Source organism: Chelonus insularis, unplaced genomic scaffold (genome assembly GCF_013357705.1).
Source record: "Chelonus insularis isolate UGA/USDA-ARS -01 unplaced genomic scaffold, ASM1335770v1 contig_355_pilon, whole genome shotgun sequence".
Taxonomy (NCBI): Eukaryota; Metazoa; Arthropoda; class Insecta; order Hymenoptera; family Braconidae; genus Chelonus; species Chelonus insularis.
This window is the reverse complement of record NW_023276520.1, coordinates 378,066-395,956: the sequence shown is the minus strand read 5'-3', so window position 1 is coordinate 395,956 and position 17,891 is coordinate 378,066. Positions and strand designations below refer to the sequence as shown.

The window sequence follows — 17,891 nt, the reverse complement described above, 5'->3', positions numbered from 1 at the left end:
TGCGAATAAATTCATAAAGGTAGATTTCCATTAGGAAAAAAAGATGGCGGCCAGCGACAGTCGTTTCATCTTGTTTCGCAAGAAATGAAAATGAAAATTTATGTTGAGGACACATAATTGCACGCAATAGAGTTGAATCGACACAGTTATCTTACAATTTTGGATTTGTAATATCTTCTTTTATAATTACATAAACAAACTATTTATCAAAACGTGGCAGTATATCATACGTATGTGATATAAAGTGTTGAATCATTTATCACTGGGATTAGGAATATTTAATTACTATTCTTGCAGCATAAGGACAAAAATATATTTATCGGATCAAATGACGAGTTTTCCTAACGTCACGCGACGGAGATATGCGCGTCAAGAGGCCGCAGGAAGATGAATATATTGAAATGTTGAATGGAAAGTAGTCATGAGCTGATTAAACAAAATGAAGAAATCACATAATTTCTCTGTGGATGTTAACTCTACAGATTACCTCGACCTCACGAGGCGACTGTATAGGTTATTATTTGTACACTCATTTTTTATCTGACAATTAATTTCCGGGTTTTTCAAATCTTTCACATTTGCTTTGTTTTTAATGATCATTCTTTCATTCTCCATTTATTTTCTTTTACAGAGGTGTAACAGATATAGCTAAAAAACTCGATGATCATAGAGCTGCAGCAGTAACAATACAAGATCTTTTTACGGCGTCAGAAGAAATTTTACGGACTAAACTTAAGGATTATTGTGAAAGATTAATCTTTCATGATCCTGTTGGTCATGCTAAAAAAATTGAAGAATTGCTATGGAGAAGAGCCTTTTATGATGTTGTATCAACAGCTAAAAAACTCAGACAAGTAATGCAATTATTAATGACAATAAATTTATATTATAACTTTGAAAGAGTTTCCAATTGAGGTTATGAAATATTATATTTATATGTATATAATTGTTTGTAGGGAAATGTTTGGAACGAAGTGGAAAAAGCTTTGCTTTCTACTCACTTATCAGTAGGTGTGGGATTTTACCATCATTTAATTCTAAAATTACAATTAGAATGTAATCTGGATATAGTAAGTGTGGATTTGATATCTTCTCGTCACGATGCTTGTCTATTAGACGTAAGTATCAACATTTTTTTCATTTAAAATAATTGTAATCGACATTTGTAATAAAAAAAATTGCATCTTTTCAGAACGATAACGAGTGTGTGTCATTGAAGTTCCAATCAAAAGAAGCGCAGCAGTGTGTGATCCGTTTGATCCATCGAAGTCTCATTTGTCTGGGTGATTTAACTCGATACAAGATAGATCTAGATCCTAATTGGGATCCTATGATAGCTATGAGATATTACAAAATGGCTATAGGGATTGACCCAAACATTGGTATGCCACACAATCAATTGGGTACAATCTCTGGGAATAAAAATTACGGTGTAGACGCAGTATATTACTACATGAGATGTATTTTATGTCCGGAATCATTTGATGGAGCAGAAGGTAATCTTCAACGGATTATATCAGCTCACTTATTTACTGGAAAAGAAAAATTGCCATCTCAACGTTGCGCAGCAAAATTATTTTCATTATTCCAAAAATGGAACAATGATTTATCTAATAGCAATCGAGTCAATGAAGATTGCGAAGATTTATTGATGGATATTAAAAATTGTTTAAATACGGAGAAAATCGAGGAAAATAAACCAACTCTTGATAAATTATTGCAACATTGCAAGTTAGAACAGAATTCTTATCTATCTGATGATGTTGTTTTTAAAATGATAGCGATTTGTTTGATGTCAATTTTAAAATTGCGTGAAAAAGAATCTTCGCAAGTTCATGCTGTTATTGCTTTTATTCTTTCACTTCTTTCTCAATTGATTCAAGTTGTAATTGATAATCTTCAAGAATTCATGATTAATCTACCACATCTCAATGGTCAAAATAATGGAGAACATGACTACAATAATGGTTTGATAAATGAAGAGGATAATGTAGAGGCAGAAAGTGCATTGGTATGTAAAGATAATAACACACCGAATGACGCTACTTCGCAAAATGGAGAAAATTGTGTTGACGTCAATGAAAATACAAAAAAAGTCAATGGTACAGAGTCCAATATTCAAAATGGACATTCAACCAATGGAGATATGAAAAAGCCCAGATCAAAACCTAAAAAAAATTTACTGAGTAAATTAAGACGACCTAGAAAGTATGTAAACTCTTCAGATTCTGATGCAAGTGATTTTGATGGTCCTTATTTAGATACTTCAGGCGAAGAAATGAATTCTGATCTATCAGATACGGATGATGAAGATGGACTCAGTGATTGTATTTTATCAGATAATTTAACAGATGATGACGTTCATGAAGAAGAGGAAGAAAATTCAGATGCTGAAGTTGGAGTAGAATTAAATGGAGCAATTAAAGCAATTGAACCTCAAGAATCCCAAAAAGATGAAGTAAAAGATGATGTTAATGTTAGCGAATCTATTAGTGCTGTTTCAGTAAGAAAATACGATTCCGGAATTTCAATTGAGCAACATAGTAAGTCTAACACAACTGTAGACCAAATGGTTATCCTTAAAAAGCAAACATTAAATTCAGAAGATTTATTAAAAGTTTTATCGAAAAAAGAATTACTTTATTCTATAAAGATTTGCTTCGATTGGCTCAGAGGGAATCCAGATATCATCAAAATGGTCGCTAAAAGTTCAAGAATGTTATTACATCGAATTTCAATTTTGTTAAATTTAATTAATGTTGACACAGAAGCTCTTCTAAAAACATGGGATGGTGAATCAATATTTTTAACTAATAGTAGCAAGCTAAATGAATACGTTAATATCGTGCCGTTGCGAGAAGATAACGAAATGAGAGGTTTACAAATTTTACAAACAGCACATCAGGATCTTAATTGGCATATATTGCGAAAATATACGATGCGGAAACGAGAAGAAACATTGTTGAGAATTTTGAAGTTAAATACTTTTGGAAAATATTTATGCAGTATTGAAGAAGTGGGGATGAAGTTTGATGAAGATCAGAATATTTTTCTTATGACTGATCCAAAACCAATAGAAACATCAAGAATAGAACAAATGAATGATGAAAATAAAATGAATCCAGAACAAGTTCGGGGTAAATTAATGCGTCATATGGGGAGATTATGGTTGAAAGCAGAAGTTAGTGCACTTGAGAACCGATTAAGATCGAAACTTATGTCCCCTTATCTGGTTCCGGATCATGAAGCATTAACTAAATATACGCCAGTTCTTAAACGTTTAGTTTTTGCAAAGAAATTTATTGTCATTATACCTTCAGTTGGTGAGTAAAGATGTTTTTTTTAGAAAATATTATCATTAAATAAATACGCTCATTATGACATTATATTTTATTGTTAAATAGTTGTATCAGCATTGGATGAAATGAAAAAAACTAGTGGCCGAGCCCGTGAAGCTATAAGATGGTTGGAGAATCAACTACAAAAAGGGTCACGTTTCTTAAGAGCTCAAAGACCACATGAACGTACAGCCCTTCCATATATCAAAGGACCTAGACCTAAAGACAAAGAAGCTTGGGTATTCTTTCAAATTGTCGAATGCTGCTACTACTTTACTCAACAAAATAAGGTTGGCTTGAACAATGAATCGCCAGTTGTCACTCTGCTAACTGGTACAAGTCCAGCTGAAAGAAAAATGTCGACTTTCAATGCTGATGGTTTAATAAAAACTGCAGGTAATTATTTGATTAACTTATTAGTATTTATATTTTTAAGCATTTATTTTGTACTATGTTATAATAATAATTATTGCCTTAGGAGTAAATCTGGAGCATATTCAATCATTTTATATGAAATGGAAAACATCGAGTAAAAGTCACGGTTGAAGATCAGTATCCAAATAAACTTGTGTTTCGACTATTGTTGACTTGCGTCAATAGAATATAACACCTTACACTGGAAGCCATCGTTTATCACCATAAAAACCTGATGGACACCCATTAAATTAGCGGGTTGGAAACCCGAGAACCAAAAAAAAAAACCAAATTAATATGCTAAAATAATGATCAAACAGGTGTTAAGATCTTATCGAATGGATACACATGGCTGTTATCTTGTGAACAAGCAAGTAATAAATTATATATTAAATAGCAATCCATTGTCTTCATTCTTTTTGGCCATAAAATAATTGTGTAAACTGACGATATACTAACTTAAGAAATTTTGTGCTATTCAATTCAGCTTAATTTAGCACTTTATCATATTATTTTAAGGAAAGACGTGCGTCTAATATCAACATTTGTTTCTACATTATTTACTTCGAACCTTTATATTTTATATACTTTACCATATTATTTTTAGTCGTGGTTACTACCAATTATTAGATCGATAGTTTCAGCTGTATACACATGTTGTTTTCTGTATGAAAATTTTGAGAATAATTAATCCTATATAAAATCGACTTTGAATTAATTAATGATTGAAATCACCATGAGGCAACTCAAAGTTTTTTTTTTTATTTTGTGTGTATTAAATCTCACAATTATTAATAGTTCAACGAAAACAGGTAAAATGAACAACAAGTACATTTAGTTACTCATGTAATTCAACCTATTTAAAATTAGAATAATTTACATTTTATATTTAGAATGTGACAAAACAAAATGCCGTGGACCTACTCGTTATTATGAAGAGTTAAGATGTACACCATTATTTGAAACTCTTGATAGTTGTTGTCCTTATCAATATGATTGTAACCATTTAAAAGAAAGATTACCGAATAAATGTTACATTGGAGACAGTGTATATAATATTAATGATGATCTTGCTGAGCATGATACAAATCCTTGTGATGTTGAATGTACATGTCGTAAAATAAACGACAGGTATGTATTAATAAGATCATCAGTAAAAAAATAACAAATTATTTAAAATTGTATTTCTAATTTTAGAGCCAGATTTTATTGTAGTGTAGTAGATTGTCCTTCTGATGGATTGGTTGAAGGATGTTATCTACGTCGTAATCAAACGCAATGTTGTGCCGAAGTAGTTTGTCGTAAGTAAAAATTAAATTTTTCTAGGTTATTTTTCACTGAAGAAAAAGAAATTAATTGTATGTAAATTACTTATTTTAGATCGAGACAGAACACTACCTCAATGTATGGTTGATGGAGAAATTTACATGAGTGGGGAAGAATTTGTTCCGAAATCGAATCCAGATCAAATTTGCCAATGTTATTCAAGCCATTCAAGTGATGACTAATTTATTCAAACAGAATTATTGCAAAAAAGTATTCTTTATTAATGAAAGCTAATTTATGTTTCTTTACAGATGAATACGCTGAATTACTTTGTCGTAAAAATGATCGACTTTGTAACAGTGAACTCTATTTTCAGTATAACGAATCATGTGTACCCGTTTATTTTCCAAATGAGTCTCCTCAAGCTGCTTGTAGTTTTATTTATCGATGTTGTATGTGTATACTTTACTATAATCTTATTTTCAAAATATTGATGAAACTAATAATTCTTTTTTCCATAGATAATAATAATGACCGGATTATTAAGTATCGTTTAGCTCATACACAAATCGAAAGTTAGTGACACTAAAATCTTTTTAATTATTTTATTTTCTTAGGAATATAATAAGATAATTATTTAATATTGAATCTTTCAATATTTATAGGAGAGACATTTTGTATATTTGGAGACTTAATACTGAGTTATGGAGATCGACTAACTCCAGAAACAACATATGACACTTGCATGAATTGCACTTGTGAAGTTGGTCCAATGCTTACATGCCGGCATTTCCCTAATGGCATTTGCGACCATAGGATAATATATTGATATATAAAATTTCTGGAATTATGTATGATGAACAAGTTGAATATGACTTATAAAAAGTCAATATCATTTTTTATTATATAAAGAAAAAAAAAATATTTTTAGAAAATCTAGTTGCTTTGTAAAACTCCAAAAAATAAAGGTTTCTTGTTTTGGAGCAAGTGCTCATCCAATGGACAAAATTATACAAAAATAATAACTGTTTAATTAAAATTTCTAAATTATTGTTGGATGATTATTTATAAATACATAAAAAGTAAAAATTCTTCTATAAATAATTTAAACATTATAAACCCCTCTGAATATGGGTGCTCATGAAAATCAGTCTAGTTATTTTTAGAGTAATTAGGATTGGAGACCCAACTTGGGCTAACTTCATTCTGTTGCCTATTGCCTTGCTAACGTCTTTAAAGTAACCTCAAAACTTGTAAACGTTTATTATAACTGTATATTATGCGAATGCTGTTTATTTCTATTAAATATTAAGTTTTAATTAATAATAATTGGAAACTCATTTCATAGTAATTATTAGCTCATTTATTGAGTGAGAAGCATGGCGGAACCACCTAAAACATTACCGAGTCTTCTGAGCTTGAAAGTATCTGTTCCACCAGATATGCAGCAAAACCACGGCTCTAATGAGGAAAAAGAAAGTAACGAAGAAGTCAAATTGCCGGCAGCCTTAGAGCAAGCATTAGCATTTAAAACTGAAAGAGCAAAAGAAGTTGGAGCTGATCCGAATGATGTATCAGTGCCAGGCTCATCTCCGACTCATGAAGCATCTCGTGAAGATTCGACTCTAGATTTTCCAATAGAATCAGAAACAGTAAATACAAATGTAGAAAAATCTGATGCAAAATCTAATAAAACTAAGAAGAAGAAGAAAAAGAAGAGAAAGAAGCATTCTGGAGAAAAAGTAGTGGATATGAATAAAAATCATGTAGAATCAGATAGTTCTGCTCCTCAAAATGATGTAGAAGTTGAATACATTCAAGAAATTCCAACAGTTGCTGATTTAGAGCCAATGTATCGACAATTTGCAAGAGTATTTGAAGCATTTAGACTTGTAGAACCTGATAATCAGACAGATAAAGATAAAGGTGAAGCCATTGGACAGTATCCACCTACTGTACCATTATCTATGGTACCTAGTAAAGTGCCGTTAATTGATGATTTTGATGAAGAAGCCAATATGCATTTACAGGCTCAAAATGCTGAAAATGGCGCTCCAAGACTCTCTAAACGTAAGCTTAAGAGATTAACACGATTAAGTGTGGCTGAATTAAAACAACTTGTTGGTAGACCTGATGTAGTAGAAATGCATGATGTCACTGCACGAGATCCGAAGCTTTTAGTTCAGCTGAAAGCACATAGGAACACAGTGCCGGTTCCTAGGCATTGGTGTTTCAAAAGAAAATATCTTCAAGGCAAACGAGGTATAGAGAAGCCTCCATTCGATCTTCCGGACTTTATCAAACGCACAGGAATCACAGAAATGCGTGCAAGTCTTCAAGAAAGAGATGACGGAAGAACTCTCAAAGCGAAAATGCGAGAACGAGCAAGACCAAAACTTGGTAAAATTGATATTGATTATCAAAAGCTACATGATGCTTTCTTTAAATGGCAAACGAAACCAAGAATGACAATCCATGGTGATCTTTACTATGAGGGTAAAGAATTTGAGACAAGATTAAAAGAAAAGAAACCTGGAGAGTTGTCTGATGAATTGAGAACGGCTTTAGGTATGCCTATTGGTCCGAATTGTCATAAAGTACCTCCTCCATGGCTCATTGCTATGCAGCGATATGGTCCACCTCCTAGTTACCCGAATTTGAAAATTCCTGGATTAAATGCACCCATCCCAGAAGGCTGTGCTTTTGGATATCATGCAGGAGGTTGGGGTAAACCTCCAGTTGATGAAACTGGTAGACCTTTGTATGGTGATGTATTTGGAATAACAAGAGCACCAGGTAGTGATGCTCTTGATGAAGAAGTTGACAGAGGAATGTGGGGCGAACCAGAATCTGAATCATCTGGAGAAGAAGATGAAGATGACGAAGGAGAAGAAGGAGCTGAAGGTGATGGCGATGGCAAAGAGGTAGATGGTGATGCTAGTGGTTTAGTTACACCTGGAGCTGAGGGATTGATAACTCCGAGTGGAATCGCATCAATTCCTGCTGGTTTAGAAACTCCAGAAACCATCGAATTAAGAAAGAAAAAGATTGAGAGTGAAATGGAAGGTGGAGATACTCCAGCTTTATATACAGTCCTTCAAGAAAGAAGAACTGAAGGTTTAGGAGCTAGTATGATGGGAAGTACTCATGTATATGATATGACTGGCGCTGGAGGTCAAGCTCCTCCATCCGTCATAGCTGCTGCTAGACGAGGTGCAACATCTGAAGCGAGAGTCGAAAAGGATGGAACTGTTGAAGTTGCTCTAGATCCTAGTGAACTCGATCTTGATTCTGAAGCTATGGCCTCACGATATGAAGAAACTATGCGTTCACGACAAGCTCACCTTCGACGTGAAGATCTATCAGATATGTTACAAGATCATGTTCAACGTCAAAAGGTACAGTTTTAATTACGATTTATAGTATTGTTTATGAAATGAGATTGTTATTACAATTATTGATAAATATTTATTATTTACAGAGTAAGAGAAAACGGCAGCAAGGACAAGAATCAAAATCTTCTAAAAAATACAAGGAATTCAAATTTTAAATTGATTAATCAGTGGGCTATTATACTTTACAATGGACTTATTTTATATAGATGTACCTGTAATTTACTTTTGTAAATATTTTAGGTTCAATAATAAAAAAATCGTATTAATATACGATTGGAATTAAAATTATTCGATACTCAATTTCAAGTAAAAAAATAGATTAAGTTTTAATGATCAATGATAGTAAAGCGATTAATTTGATTAATTTTTGTTTTTATTATGAGCTTTTACATGATTGATTCATATTAAGTAGAGTAAGGTCAGTCTAAATTATTGATACAAACACTTTGAAAAGAAAGTGGCCGTCCTTCGTCTTAGATAATTCGATGAAATATGTAAAAATATAAATAACAATAATTAGATCTAATGTCGTAATTTTATATCAGACGATAAGCATAAATCAACATCTCTAATTGGGAATCACTAAAGAAATTAAAAAAATTAAATAAATAAAATCAAGCACAATAAATTATAAAAAAGTCTGAACAAATAAATGTAGACTTTGAAATAATATTAAAAGGCGATGGAATGGATATTAAATAACAACTTATAATTTTGCTGATTGTAAAAACATTTATTTTGTACAATAATAAAACAAGGAAATATAATATTGGTTATTTTAAGAGATTATTTCAAGGAAAAAATGTAAATTTAAAATTGATAATTTTTTCGTTTTCTATTTTATCCTTCTTTTTAATGATGTGTTCAAGGTCCTGACCCACCACTGATGGAAGCAGGTTTAAATTGTTGCTTATCGCGTCTTCAATCGTTAAAACGTGACTCTCAGATGTATTCACATATATTTTGCGTCGCACATACTGAGGTTTATTAATATTGAATTCCATAGAATCCTATATAAACTCCTCTTGAAAATAAAGTTCTGCTAAAAGTGTTCATGTTACGATGAGAGGAGCACGTTCATTGATTTTGACTGTTTTTGTGCTAAGCTGTACTGCTTTTCGCAGTCAAGCTGATGAAGGTGAAATAAAATACTTAATTTATGCACGTTCAATTCATGTTTAATTTTAATAATAATTTATTTTTCATTCCGGTAGCTTGTGATAAATCACAATGTCGAGGACCAATACGCTATTATGAAGAATTAAAGTGTAAACCAGTTTATAGAACACCCGAAAGTTGTTGTCCTTATAAATATAATTGTGATCATTTAAAAGAAAGATTACCCAACAAGTGTTACATTGGAGATCATGAATATGACATTGATGAACCTCTGCGAAAGGAAGATGCACAACCTTGTGACAAGGGATGTGTTTGTAAGCAGTTTGAAGGAGAAAGGTAAATATAATAAACATCCAGCTTTAGTATTTTTATTTATTTTTAAGACTAATTTATAAATAAAAATAATTAATTATTGCAATTAATTCAACAGAGCTCGATTCGTTTGTGCCATTGTTGACTGCTTCCATGGAAAACTCGAACCTTCACCTTCTTGTACTCCTTACTTACGTCGAAAAGCTACAGATTGTTGTCCACATATAATTTGTCGTAAGTATAACAAGTTCAAATGAATTATTCCTTATTTATTATTTTAAAAAAATGATATGTAAATGATTTGGATTTAATCTTCAAGTTAAAGATGGTGAAGTAAGACCTACATGTCTTGTTGATGGAAAAGTGTATGAAGATGGAGAAATGTTTACTCCAGAAGCAGAACCAAATAAAATTTGCTACTGTGGACCAGGATATCAAGGTAGTTTACTTACTTATTATTTCTTTACTTAAATTATCTTTAACTCAAAAATGGTATTTTCAGGAGAAAACGTTGAGCCATTCTGCAGGATAAATAGACACTCTTGTAACATTGAACTTCGTCATTCATACGATGATAAATGTATTCCAACTTATTATGCTTCTCAATCACCACAAACTGACTGCAATGTTGCTAGTCGATGTCGTATGTATCTGATATCTTAATTTTCTATTTATTGCTATTAATTTTTATAAGTTACATATGTTCATATATAATCATTCGAAATTCTTTAATTTTCAGAAAATGAGAAAGATAGTGTCATTGAGAAGTTCAGGGCAGTTGATAATCCCGACGTAACAGGTCAGTGATATTTTAATTTTTAGAGATACTTTAATATCAGCTTATTACTTGATTTACTTTTATATTATAATCCAGTCAGATTTATCAATATTCTTGTTTTCAGATGATATGGTTTGCAAATTCGGTGATTTAACAATGAAATATGGAGATGAACTTGTTCAAGCTACAAATTATGATTCTGTTTGTATGAACTGTACCTGTGAAGTTGGACCTATTCCTACGTGCCAACGATTACCTGATGAAATTTGTGATGTCACTAAACATCCGAAATTTGATAATTATTAATATTTAGTTTAGTTTTTGTTTATTTTAATAATGTTGAGTATCAGTGGAAACAATGTGAAAAATAGTAACTTGCAAAGAAAAATTTTTTAAAAATTTAATTATATCAAGTATTATAAATAATCCAGTTATACTGGTTTGATAATATCAAAAGATGTGTGCATCTAAACATAGTTTTAGTTTGAAACTGGAATGTTTGATTGTGATAGAAGTTAGCATCATGTTATCTCGTTATTCTGACTCACAGAGCTTGTATGAAATGTACTGATATTTCTAACTTGTGATCTTTCGAATAAAAATGTTGGTTAGTAGAATGTATTTATTTATTTTTACTGTTTTCATATTATGCTCTGTCCCTCCAAGTATTCGAGCTGATAAAGGTAAACAAAAATATTATTTCAATATTATTTTTGTGTTTGATAAAAATAATAATCTATTTATACTTTCATAGTTTGTGACAAATCACAGTGTCAAGGGCCTGTACGATATTATGAATATCTAGGGTGTACACCAGTATATGCAACTCCTGATAATTGTTGTCCATATAAATATAATTGTGATCATCTACAAAATAGACTTCCTAACAAGTGCTATGTTGGGAATCGTGAATATGAAGTTGATGAAGTGTTGCAGGAAGAAGATGCAGAACCTTGTGACATGGATTGTAAATGTCAACTAATTCTTGATAAGTAAGACAAGTAAATTTAATGATCATTCTACTTATATTGTTTATTATTTTTACTTTGTTTGTTTAATAATAGAGCTCGACTTATTTGTCGTATCGCAGCCTGTTCTTATCAAAAACTAGAACCTGGATGTTATTTTCGAACAGAAGCTAAAAAATGTTGCCCAGTTCTGGTTTGTCGTGAGTTTCATTAATTTTAGATAAATATAATAAAGTTTTTTATTTAATTCCACAACATTTTTGATTATTTAAATAAATTTTTAAAGCTAAAGATGGGGAGAAGCGACCTGAATGTATAGTTGATGGTAAAACTTATAATGATAGTGAAAAATTTATTCTACTATCAGACCCAGAGAAACTTTGTTTTTGTGGTCCTGAATATACAGGTAATTGATGATTTTATTTTTAAAATTTTTACTAGAAATGTAAAATCTCAAATTTTAGCTGAAACTGCTGATTTATTCTGCCGAAAGAAACATTATGCCTGTGATATACATCTTCAGCACCCTTATGATGACAAGTGTGCTCCAACTTTTTTCACTTCTCAATCACCATCAGCTGATTGTCCTTATTTTAATCGATGTCGTATGTATTTTATAATTTACCAATTCATTACTCCTTCATGTTAATTTTATTCCACAAAATTTTAAAAGCTGCATAATTTCATTTATTTTAGAAAACGAAAGGGATATAGTGATAAAGAAATTTAGAGCAAATGAAAATCCAAATGGACCAGGTGAGTAAAGAAGTATTTTTAATTATTATCAGAATGAAAATTAATTTTTAATATTTACAGATGATATGATTTGTAAATTTGGTAATTTAATAATGAAATATGGAGATGAGCTTGTTCAGAACACATATCTTGATTCCATCTGCATGAATTGTACATGTGAAGTTGGACCAATACCTACATGTCAACGGTTACCTAAAGCAATTTGTAATCCCAGAAATGTCAAACTATCTAATTCATGATCATAATAGTTTGGTTAATTTCTTACAACAGTTTGATTGCCTTGATGATGTCTATGAATAATAATTAAAAGAAATCAAAGAAGTTTAGGTTTAACAACTGATAATTTTTAAACAGTTATCATAAAATGTCACATTAGGTCAAGTAGTGTAAGTTTAAAACAGAAAGAATATGGAAAATTAATGCTGATATAAATAAGCTATAAGTATAAGTAAATTATAAGGAGAGAAATATTCCAAAGAATATTAATACATGCATTAAAACATACAAGAAGAAAATTTCATTTATTAATAAATTAATTAGGTAATATCTAAATTTAGCAAAAAAAATTCTGTCACTAGAGAAATATTCCGTAATAAAATGAAGAATATATTTAAGTATTATAGTTGAAGATCATTAAAATCAGTAATTATGTCTAGTGACTAGAACATAAATATTTACATGTATTTCTTAAAAATAATAAAAAATATTGCGTATAAGATGCAAAGAAGCGTGAATTGAATCAATGTCATCATCGTCTTTTTATTTTTGCAAACATCTATTATGTTACAAATCTACTTGTATAAACTTTTACATAAATGAGACACGATAAGTTGACCTTCACTTCTTCAGCCTTATATAAGAAGCAAGCAGCTTTAGTTGATTCATAAGAATATGCTGTAATATTAACAATGAGTTCTAGACGTAATTTTGCTTTAGGAATAATTAACTGCTTGATTTTAATAGCTCTAGCAGATGATGGTGAGATTAAAAATTAATTAATTAAGTCTCTTTTAAAATTCAACTCATATAGAGAATAAATCACTTTATTTCGTCTTCTAATTTTAGAATGTGATCAAACGCAATGCCGAGGACCTCTTAAGTATTTCAAGGATTTAAATTGCAAGCCAATTTTTAAGAATCCTGGTGATTGTTGTCCTTATCAATTTAACTGTGATCACTTGAAGGAACGACCTATCGATAAATGTCGTATCAAAAACTATGACTATAACATTGGAGATGCTTTAAGAGTTGAAGATGGTAATCCTTGTGATATTGAATGCATGTGCATAGAAAATAATGGAATGTAAGTATGATGTTCAGAATTGTAATGTAATTATCTGTGATCAAAGAATTTTAATAATGGCTAATTGATTTTAGAGCACAATTTACATGTGCTGAAATAGATTGTCCTCAAATAGATTGGCCAATAAATGGTACATGTTATGAGCCACAGAAAGCTACAGAGTGTTGTGCAGAAAAACTCATATGTCGTTAGTATAACAGGCATAGTAAAATCGCAAAATTTTAAATTGTGAATTAATGATTTTATTTTAACAGCTGAAAAACTAGAAGATCGACCTACTTGTGAAGTTGATGGGAAAATATACAAAGATGGAGAGTATTTTAAACCTGCATCACAACCTGAAAAAGACTGTTATTGTGGTCCTGGATATAAAGGTAACGGATTTAATTGAATAAAAATTAATCGGAAATAGCTAATGGCTGATTAGAAAAATTCATTTCCAGGTGAAAACGTAGAACCTTTCTGTGTAACTTCAGCTTATGAATGTGGAAGTGAATTGTACCACGCATATGACATTCATCATAAATGTGCACCAGTTTACTATTCATCTCAGTCACCACAAAAGCATTGCAGTTTATCATTCCGATGTCGTACGTAAATTATTTTCATTAATTAATTATGATGGTAAATTTTTATTTAACAAAATCAATCGTCAATTTTTTTAGAAAATAAACGAGATGAAATAATTAAACGAGATGGAGAAAAAAAGAACCTAGCAGAATATGGTAAATATAAAAAGTAAAATGAAGTATAATATTGATGAATTAAATGTTTGATGTACATTTTACTATTTCAGAAAATGTGACTTGTGAATTTGGTAATATGATAATGAATTATGGTGATGAACTTAATCAAGCAACACACTACGATTCCGTTTGTGTTAAATGCATTTGTGAAGTTGGACCAGTACCTACATGCCAACGTCTACCTGATAATGAATGTGATGTTACCAAACATCCGAATTTTAATACTGAAGAATATCAATCCTAAAAAATAGAACAATATTTATATATTATTTGCGTATTTAATATTCATATCTCATGTACTATTTTAAAATGACATTAATTTCTTAAACAAATGTTTTGAATAAAAAAAACTATGTAATGCTAACGCAATTGCATTTTATAGATTACTTTTATAAAAAAAATAAAATAGATTTACATAGATTCAGACATGTGCCATTTTTTAGATGGAATTTTATCGACTCATATTTTAAAACCTAAATAAAATGTGATTTAGTATACCTGAGGGGATCTCCATTGATCTTGACAATGAAAGATTTGATGGACCAACAGAGATTAAAGAAGATCTAGTGATCAAAATAGATATGTTCAAAACAAAGTAGATCTAATTGTTCCAAAACATAGATCTGTGTAGATTAGAACAGACCTATTGTTTCCCGGGTATCTAATGTTTAGTCAAAACAAAAAATTTTTACAGAAAAATGATTAGAAAATACACAAATCAAAATATTTCTTTAAAGACGTTTATCTTACCGTTGTTTATTAAACTTTTCATTCATAGGTGTATATAGTAATTGTGTATTATGACAATTATGAAATTAAAATAAACTAAACGATTGTTGCATTGAAAAGAGACCTTTATAAAAAAGCAAACTTTATTCGGAATAGTATAAGCGATAAGCCGGCGTGTCAGTGTGAATCGTGACTGTACCAAAGCACACCTCACGGAGAAATATAGATTTTATATAGGTTATTTCTCATTACCACTGCCTACTTTTAAGAAAATCATTGCGTCAGATTAAGGTACAATAATTATTCATTGCTTTTGTTGTTATTTATTGGAATATTTCAATTAAAGTGCTTGGATTTATATTTTTTGCATAATCAATTGAACCAGCTGTTTTATTTCAGAAAAAATCATGCCAGAGCAAGATTTTGCAAAGCTCGCAATAGGTAAGAGAATAATTGAAACAATTCAAATTGTCATTGGATTAAATTAATTCTATCTTGTAGATGGTATTTATACCTCAGAGAAAAATGGAAGTGATGAAACTGGAGATGGTACTGAAGCAAAACCATTTAAAACCATTCTTCAAGCCATGAGGTTTGCAGGAAAAGAACCATTCCCTACCATTTATCAAGACTCCAAAGAGTCTGATAAAAAATATGAACCAGCTGCTAAGTCCCAATTGAAAAAAATTCAAAAAATTTGGGTAAGAGAACAGTTTAAAAATGAAGAGAAGCAAAAAAAATTAATGGCAGATGATGAAAAACGTGCAAAAAATTTGGACGAAGCTAAATCTATTATGATTGAAGAAGATAAATCTTTACCAGAAGCAAAACGAATAAAAATAAAAGATACTACTGAATATCGAGATCAACGTGTCAAGCTCTTTGGCTGGGTCCATCGATTACGAAGACAAGGTACGGTTTATCATTAATTTTTTACGTGTTGTAAAATTTTCTAGAATTCATGAAAATATTTTTTTTAAAGGCAAAGCCCTCATGTTTATTACTTTACGTGATGGTACTGGATTTTTGCAGTGTGTACTCAATGACAAATTATGTCAAACCTATGATGCTTTAGTGTTGAATACTGAAGCTTCAGTAGAATTGTATGGCACTTTGAGAATTGTTCCAGAAGGAAAAACTGTAAGATCAATTTGTATGTAACTTTGAAAAAAGTTTATTGGTATTGTTAGACTTTACTTAACGTATTTACTAATTATTTTAAGGCTCCTGGAGGACATGAATTATTGGTAGATTATTGGAGATTGATTGGAAATGCTCCTCCTGGTGGTGCTGATTCTATTCTAAATGAAGAAGCTCATCCTGATGTGCAGCTAGATAACAGGCACATCATGATTCGTGGAGAGAATGTAATAAAATATTTACTGAAAAATAATACCATGTTCAAAAGCATTTACAACATGTATTAAAACATGTTTTAGACTTCTCGAGTTCTCATTATGAGGTCAGTATTGCTTCAAGCATTCAGGGATCACTATATATCGCGAGGTTATGTGGAAGTAACTCCACCAACACTTGTACAAACCCAAGTAGAAGGTGGATCAACTTTATTCAAGCTTGATTATTTTGGGTATGATGGAAAAAAAAACATACTTTTTGAAATATTTGAAAAATTGATGTGTAATAATCATTACAGAGAAGAAGCCTTTTTAACTCAAAGCTCTCAGCTTTACTTAGAGACATGTATACCAGCAATGGGTGATGTTTTCTGCATTGCTCAATCATATCGAGCCGAGCAGTCTAGGACTCGTCGACATTTAGCAGAATATAGCCATGTTGAAGCAGAATGTCCATTTATAACATTTAATGATTTATTAGATCGTCTCGAAGATTTAATTTGCGATGTTGTTGATCGAGTTTTGAAATCGCCTTATGCTGATATCGTTAAAGATTTGAACCCTGGATTTCAAATACCTAAAAAGCCATTCAAACGAATGAACTACACTGAAGCTATTGAATATTTACGCGAACACAATATTACCAAAGAAGATGGTAGTTTTTATGAGTTTGGCGAAGTAATTCATTCATTTGACTCAATATATTTTTTGTCATCTAGTTACCTTTACTATTCAAGTCAATGTGATTTTAGGATATTCCAGAAATGCCCGAGCGAAAAATGACCGATGCTATCAACGAGCCAATAATGCTTTGTCGGTTTCCAGCTAATATCAAATCATTTTATATGTCTAAATGTGAAGAAGATGCTCGATTAACTGAATCTGTTGACGTTCTTCTTCCGAATGTAGGTGAAATCGTAGGAGGATCAATGCGTATTTGGGATTATGACGAGTTATTAGAAGGATACAAGAGAGAAGGAATTGATCCTACTGCTTACTACTGGTACACTGATCAGGTACATTAATACAATAATCATAAAAATGATAATAATACAACAAATCATAAAAATGAAAAATTTATACAAATGTTTTTTAACAGAGAAAATATGGAACTTGTCCTCATGGAGGATATGGTCTAGGACTCGAAAGATTTTTGTGTTGGCTATTGAACAGATATCACATTCGTGATACATGTCTCTACCCTCGATTCCTGGAACGATGTAAGCCATAAATAACTTTGTTAGCTATGATATTTTACATTATTATATTAAACTAAATAATCACAAATAATAAATTGTCTGCATAATCTAAGCATTATGCTCTAAAAGTAATCAAGATGCTTTTTTCATTATTTAAAAGATAACATTTAAAAAAATTGTTTACAATTTTTTCGCATAAATTGGTCTTTAAAA

General features: G+C 30.9%; 6 protein-coding genes and 1 long non-coding RNA gene across 7 annotated transcripts; 6 read left to right on the top strand and 1 right to left on the bottom strand.

Annotated features, from left to right (window-relative positions):
* The first annotated feature begins 73 nt into the window (after positions 1–73).
* Smg5 (Smg5 nonsense mediated mRNA decay factor) lies at positions 74–4,039 on the top strand. Its single transcript, XM_035083074.1, has 7 exons — positions 74–230; positions 298–513; positions 632–854; positions 957–1,118; positions 1,193–3,323; positions 3,405–3,734; positions 3,817–4,039. The coding sequence occupies exons 2-7, from the start codon at positions 440–442 to the stop codon at positions 3,882–3,884; spliced, it is 2,988 nt and encodes a 995-aa protein (XP_034938965.1). The 5' UTR covers positions 74–230; positions 298–439; the 3' UTR covers positions 3,885–4,039.
* A 249-nt stretch (positions 4,040–4,288) lies between these two features.
* Positions 4,289–6,042, top strand: LOC118066774 (uncharacterized). The gene is made up of 7 exons (XM_035083090.1): positions 4,289–4,564; positions 4,646–4,883; positions 4,950–5,053; positions 5,133–5,249; positions 5,330–5,470; positions 5,540–5,593; positions 5,684–6,042. Exons 1-7 carry the CDS (start codon positions 4,474–4,476, stop codon positions 5,845–5,847), a joined length of 909 nt encoding a protein of 302 aa, XP_034938981.1. The 5' UTR covers positions 4,289–4,473; the 3' UTR covers positions 5,848–6,042.
* Positions 6,043–6,219: 177 nt separating this feature from the next.
* LOC118066768 (splicing factor 3B subunit 2-like) lies at positions 6,220–9,115 on the top strand. The gene is made up of 2 exons (XM_035083082.1): positions 6,220–8,416; positions 8,500–9,115. Exons 1-2 carry the CDS (start codon positions 6,398–6,400, stop codon positions 8,566–8,568), a joined length of 2,088 nt encoding a protein of 695 aa, XP_034938973.1. The 5' UTR covers positions 6,220–6,397; the 3' UTR covers positions 8,569–9,115.
* A 246-nt stretch (positions 9,116–9,361) lies between these two features.
* Positions 9,362–11,236, top strand: LOC118066771 (kielin/chordin-like protein). The gene is made up of 7 exons (XM_035083085.1): positions 9,362–9,551; positions 9,628–9,868; positions 9,963–10,078; positions 10,164–10,283; positions 10,347–10,487; positions 10,584–10,643; positions 10,747–11,236. The coding sequence occupies exons 1-7, from the start codon at positions 9,476–9,478 to the stop codon at positions 10,926–10,928; spliced, it is 936 nt and encodes a 311-aa protein (XP_034938976.1). The 5' UTR covers positions 9,362–9,475; the 3' UTR covers positions 10,929–11,236.
* On the top strand, positions 11,170–13,072 carry LOC118066772 (uncharacterized). Its single transcript, XM_035083087.1, has 7 exons — positions 11,170–11,305; positions 11,377–11,614; positions 11,687–11,790; positions 11,877–11,996; positions 12,055–12,195; positions 12,287–12,346; positions 12,407–13,072. The coding sequence occupies exons 1-7, from the start codon at positions 11,224–11,226 to the stop codon at positions 12,583–12,585; spliced, it is 924 nt and encodes a 307-aa protein (XP_034938978.1). The 5' UTR covers positions 11,170–11,223; the 3' UTR covers positions 12,586–13,072.
* Positions 13,073–13,085: 13 nt separating this feature from the next.
* Positions 13,086–15,287, bottom strand: LOC118066776 (uncharacterized). The gene is made up of 3 exons (XR_004690293.1): positions 15,146–15,287; positions 14,894–15,056; positions 13,086–14,635 (listed from the first exon to the last, which is right to left on the bottom strand). It is a non-coding gene; the product is annotated as an uncharacterized lncRNA (long non-coding RNA).
* Position 15,288: 1 nt separating this feature from the next.
* On the top strand, positions 15,289–17,810 carry AsnRS (asparagine--tRNA ligase). The gene is made up of 9 exons (XM_035083084.1): positions 15,289–15,415; positions 15,524–15,565; positions 15,626–16,036; positions 16,107–16,264; positions 16,348–16,491; positions 16,564–16,712; positions 16,779–17,157; positions 17,232–17,495; positions 17,579–17,810. The coding sequence occupies exons 2-9, from the start codon at positions 15,532–15,534 to the stop codon at positions 17,708–17,710; spliced, it is 1,671 nt and encodes a 556-aa protein (XP_034938975.1). The 5' UTR covers positions 15,289–15,415; positions 15,524–15,531; the 3' UTR covers positions 17,711–17,810.
* Positions 17,811–17,891: the final 81 nt, after the last annotated feature.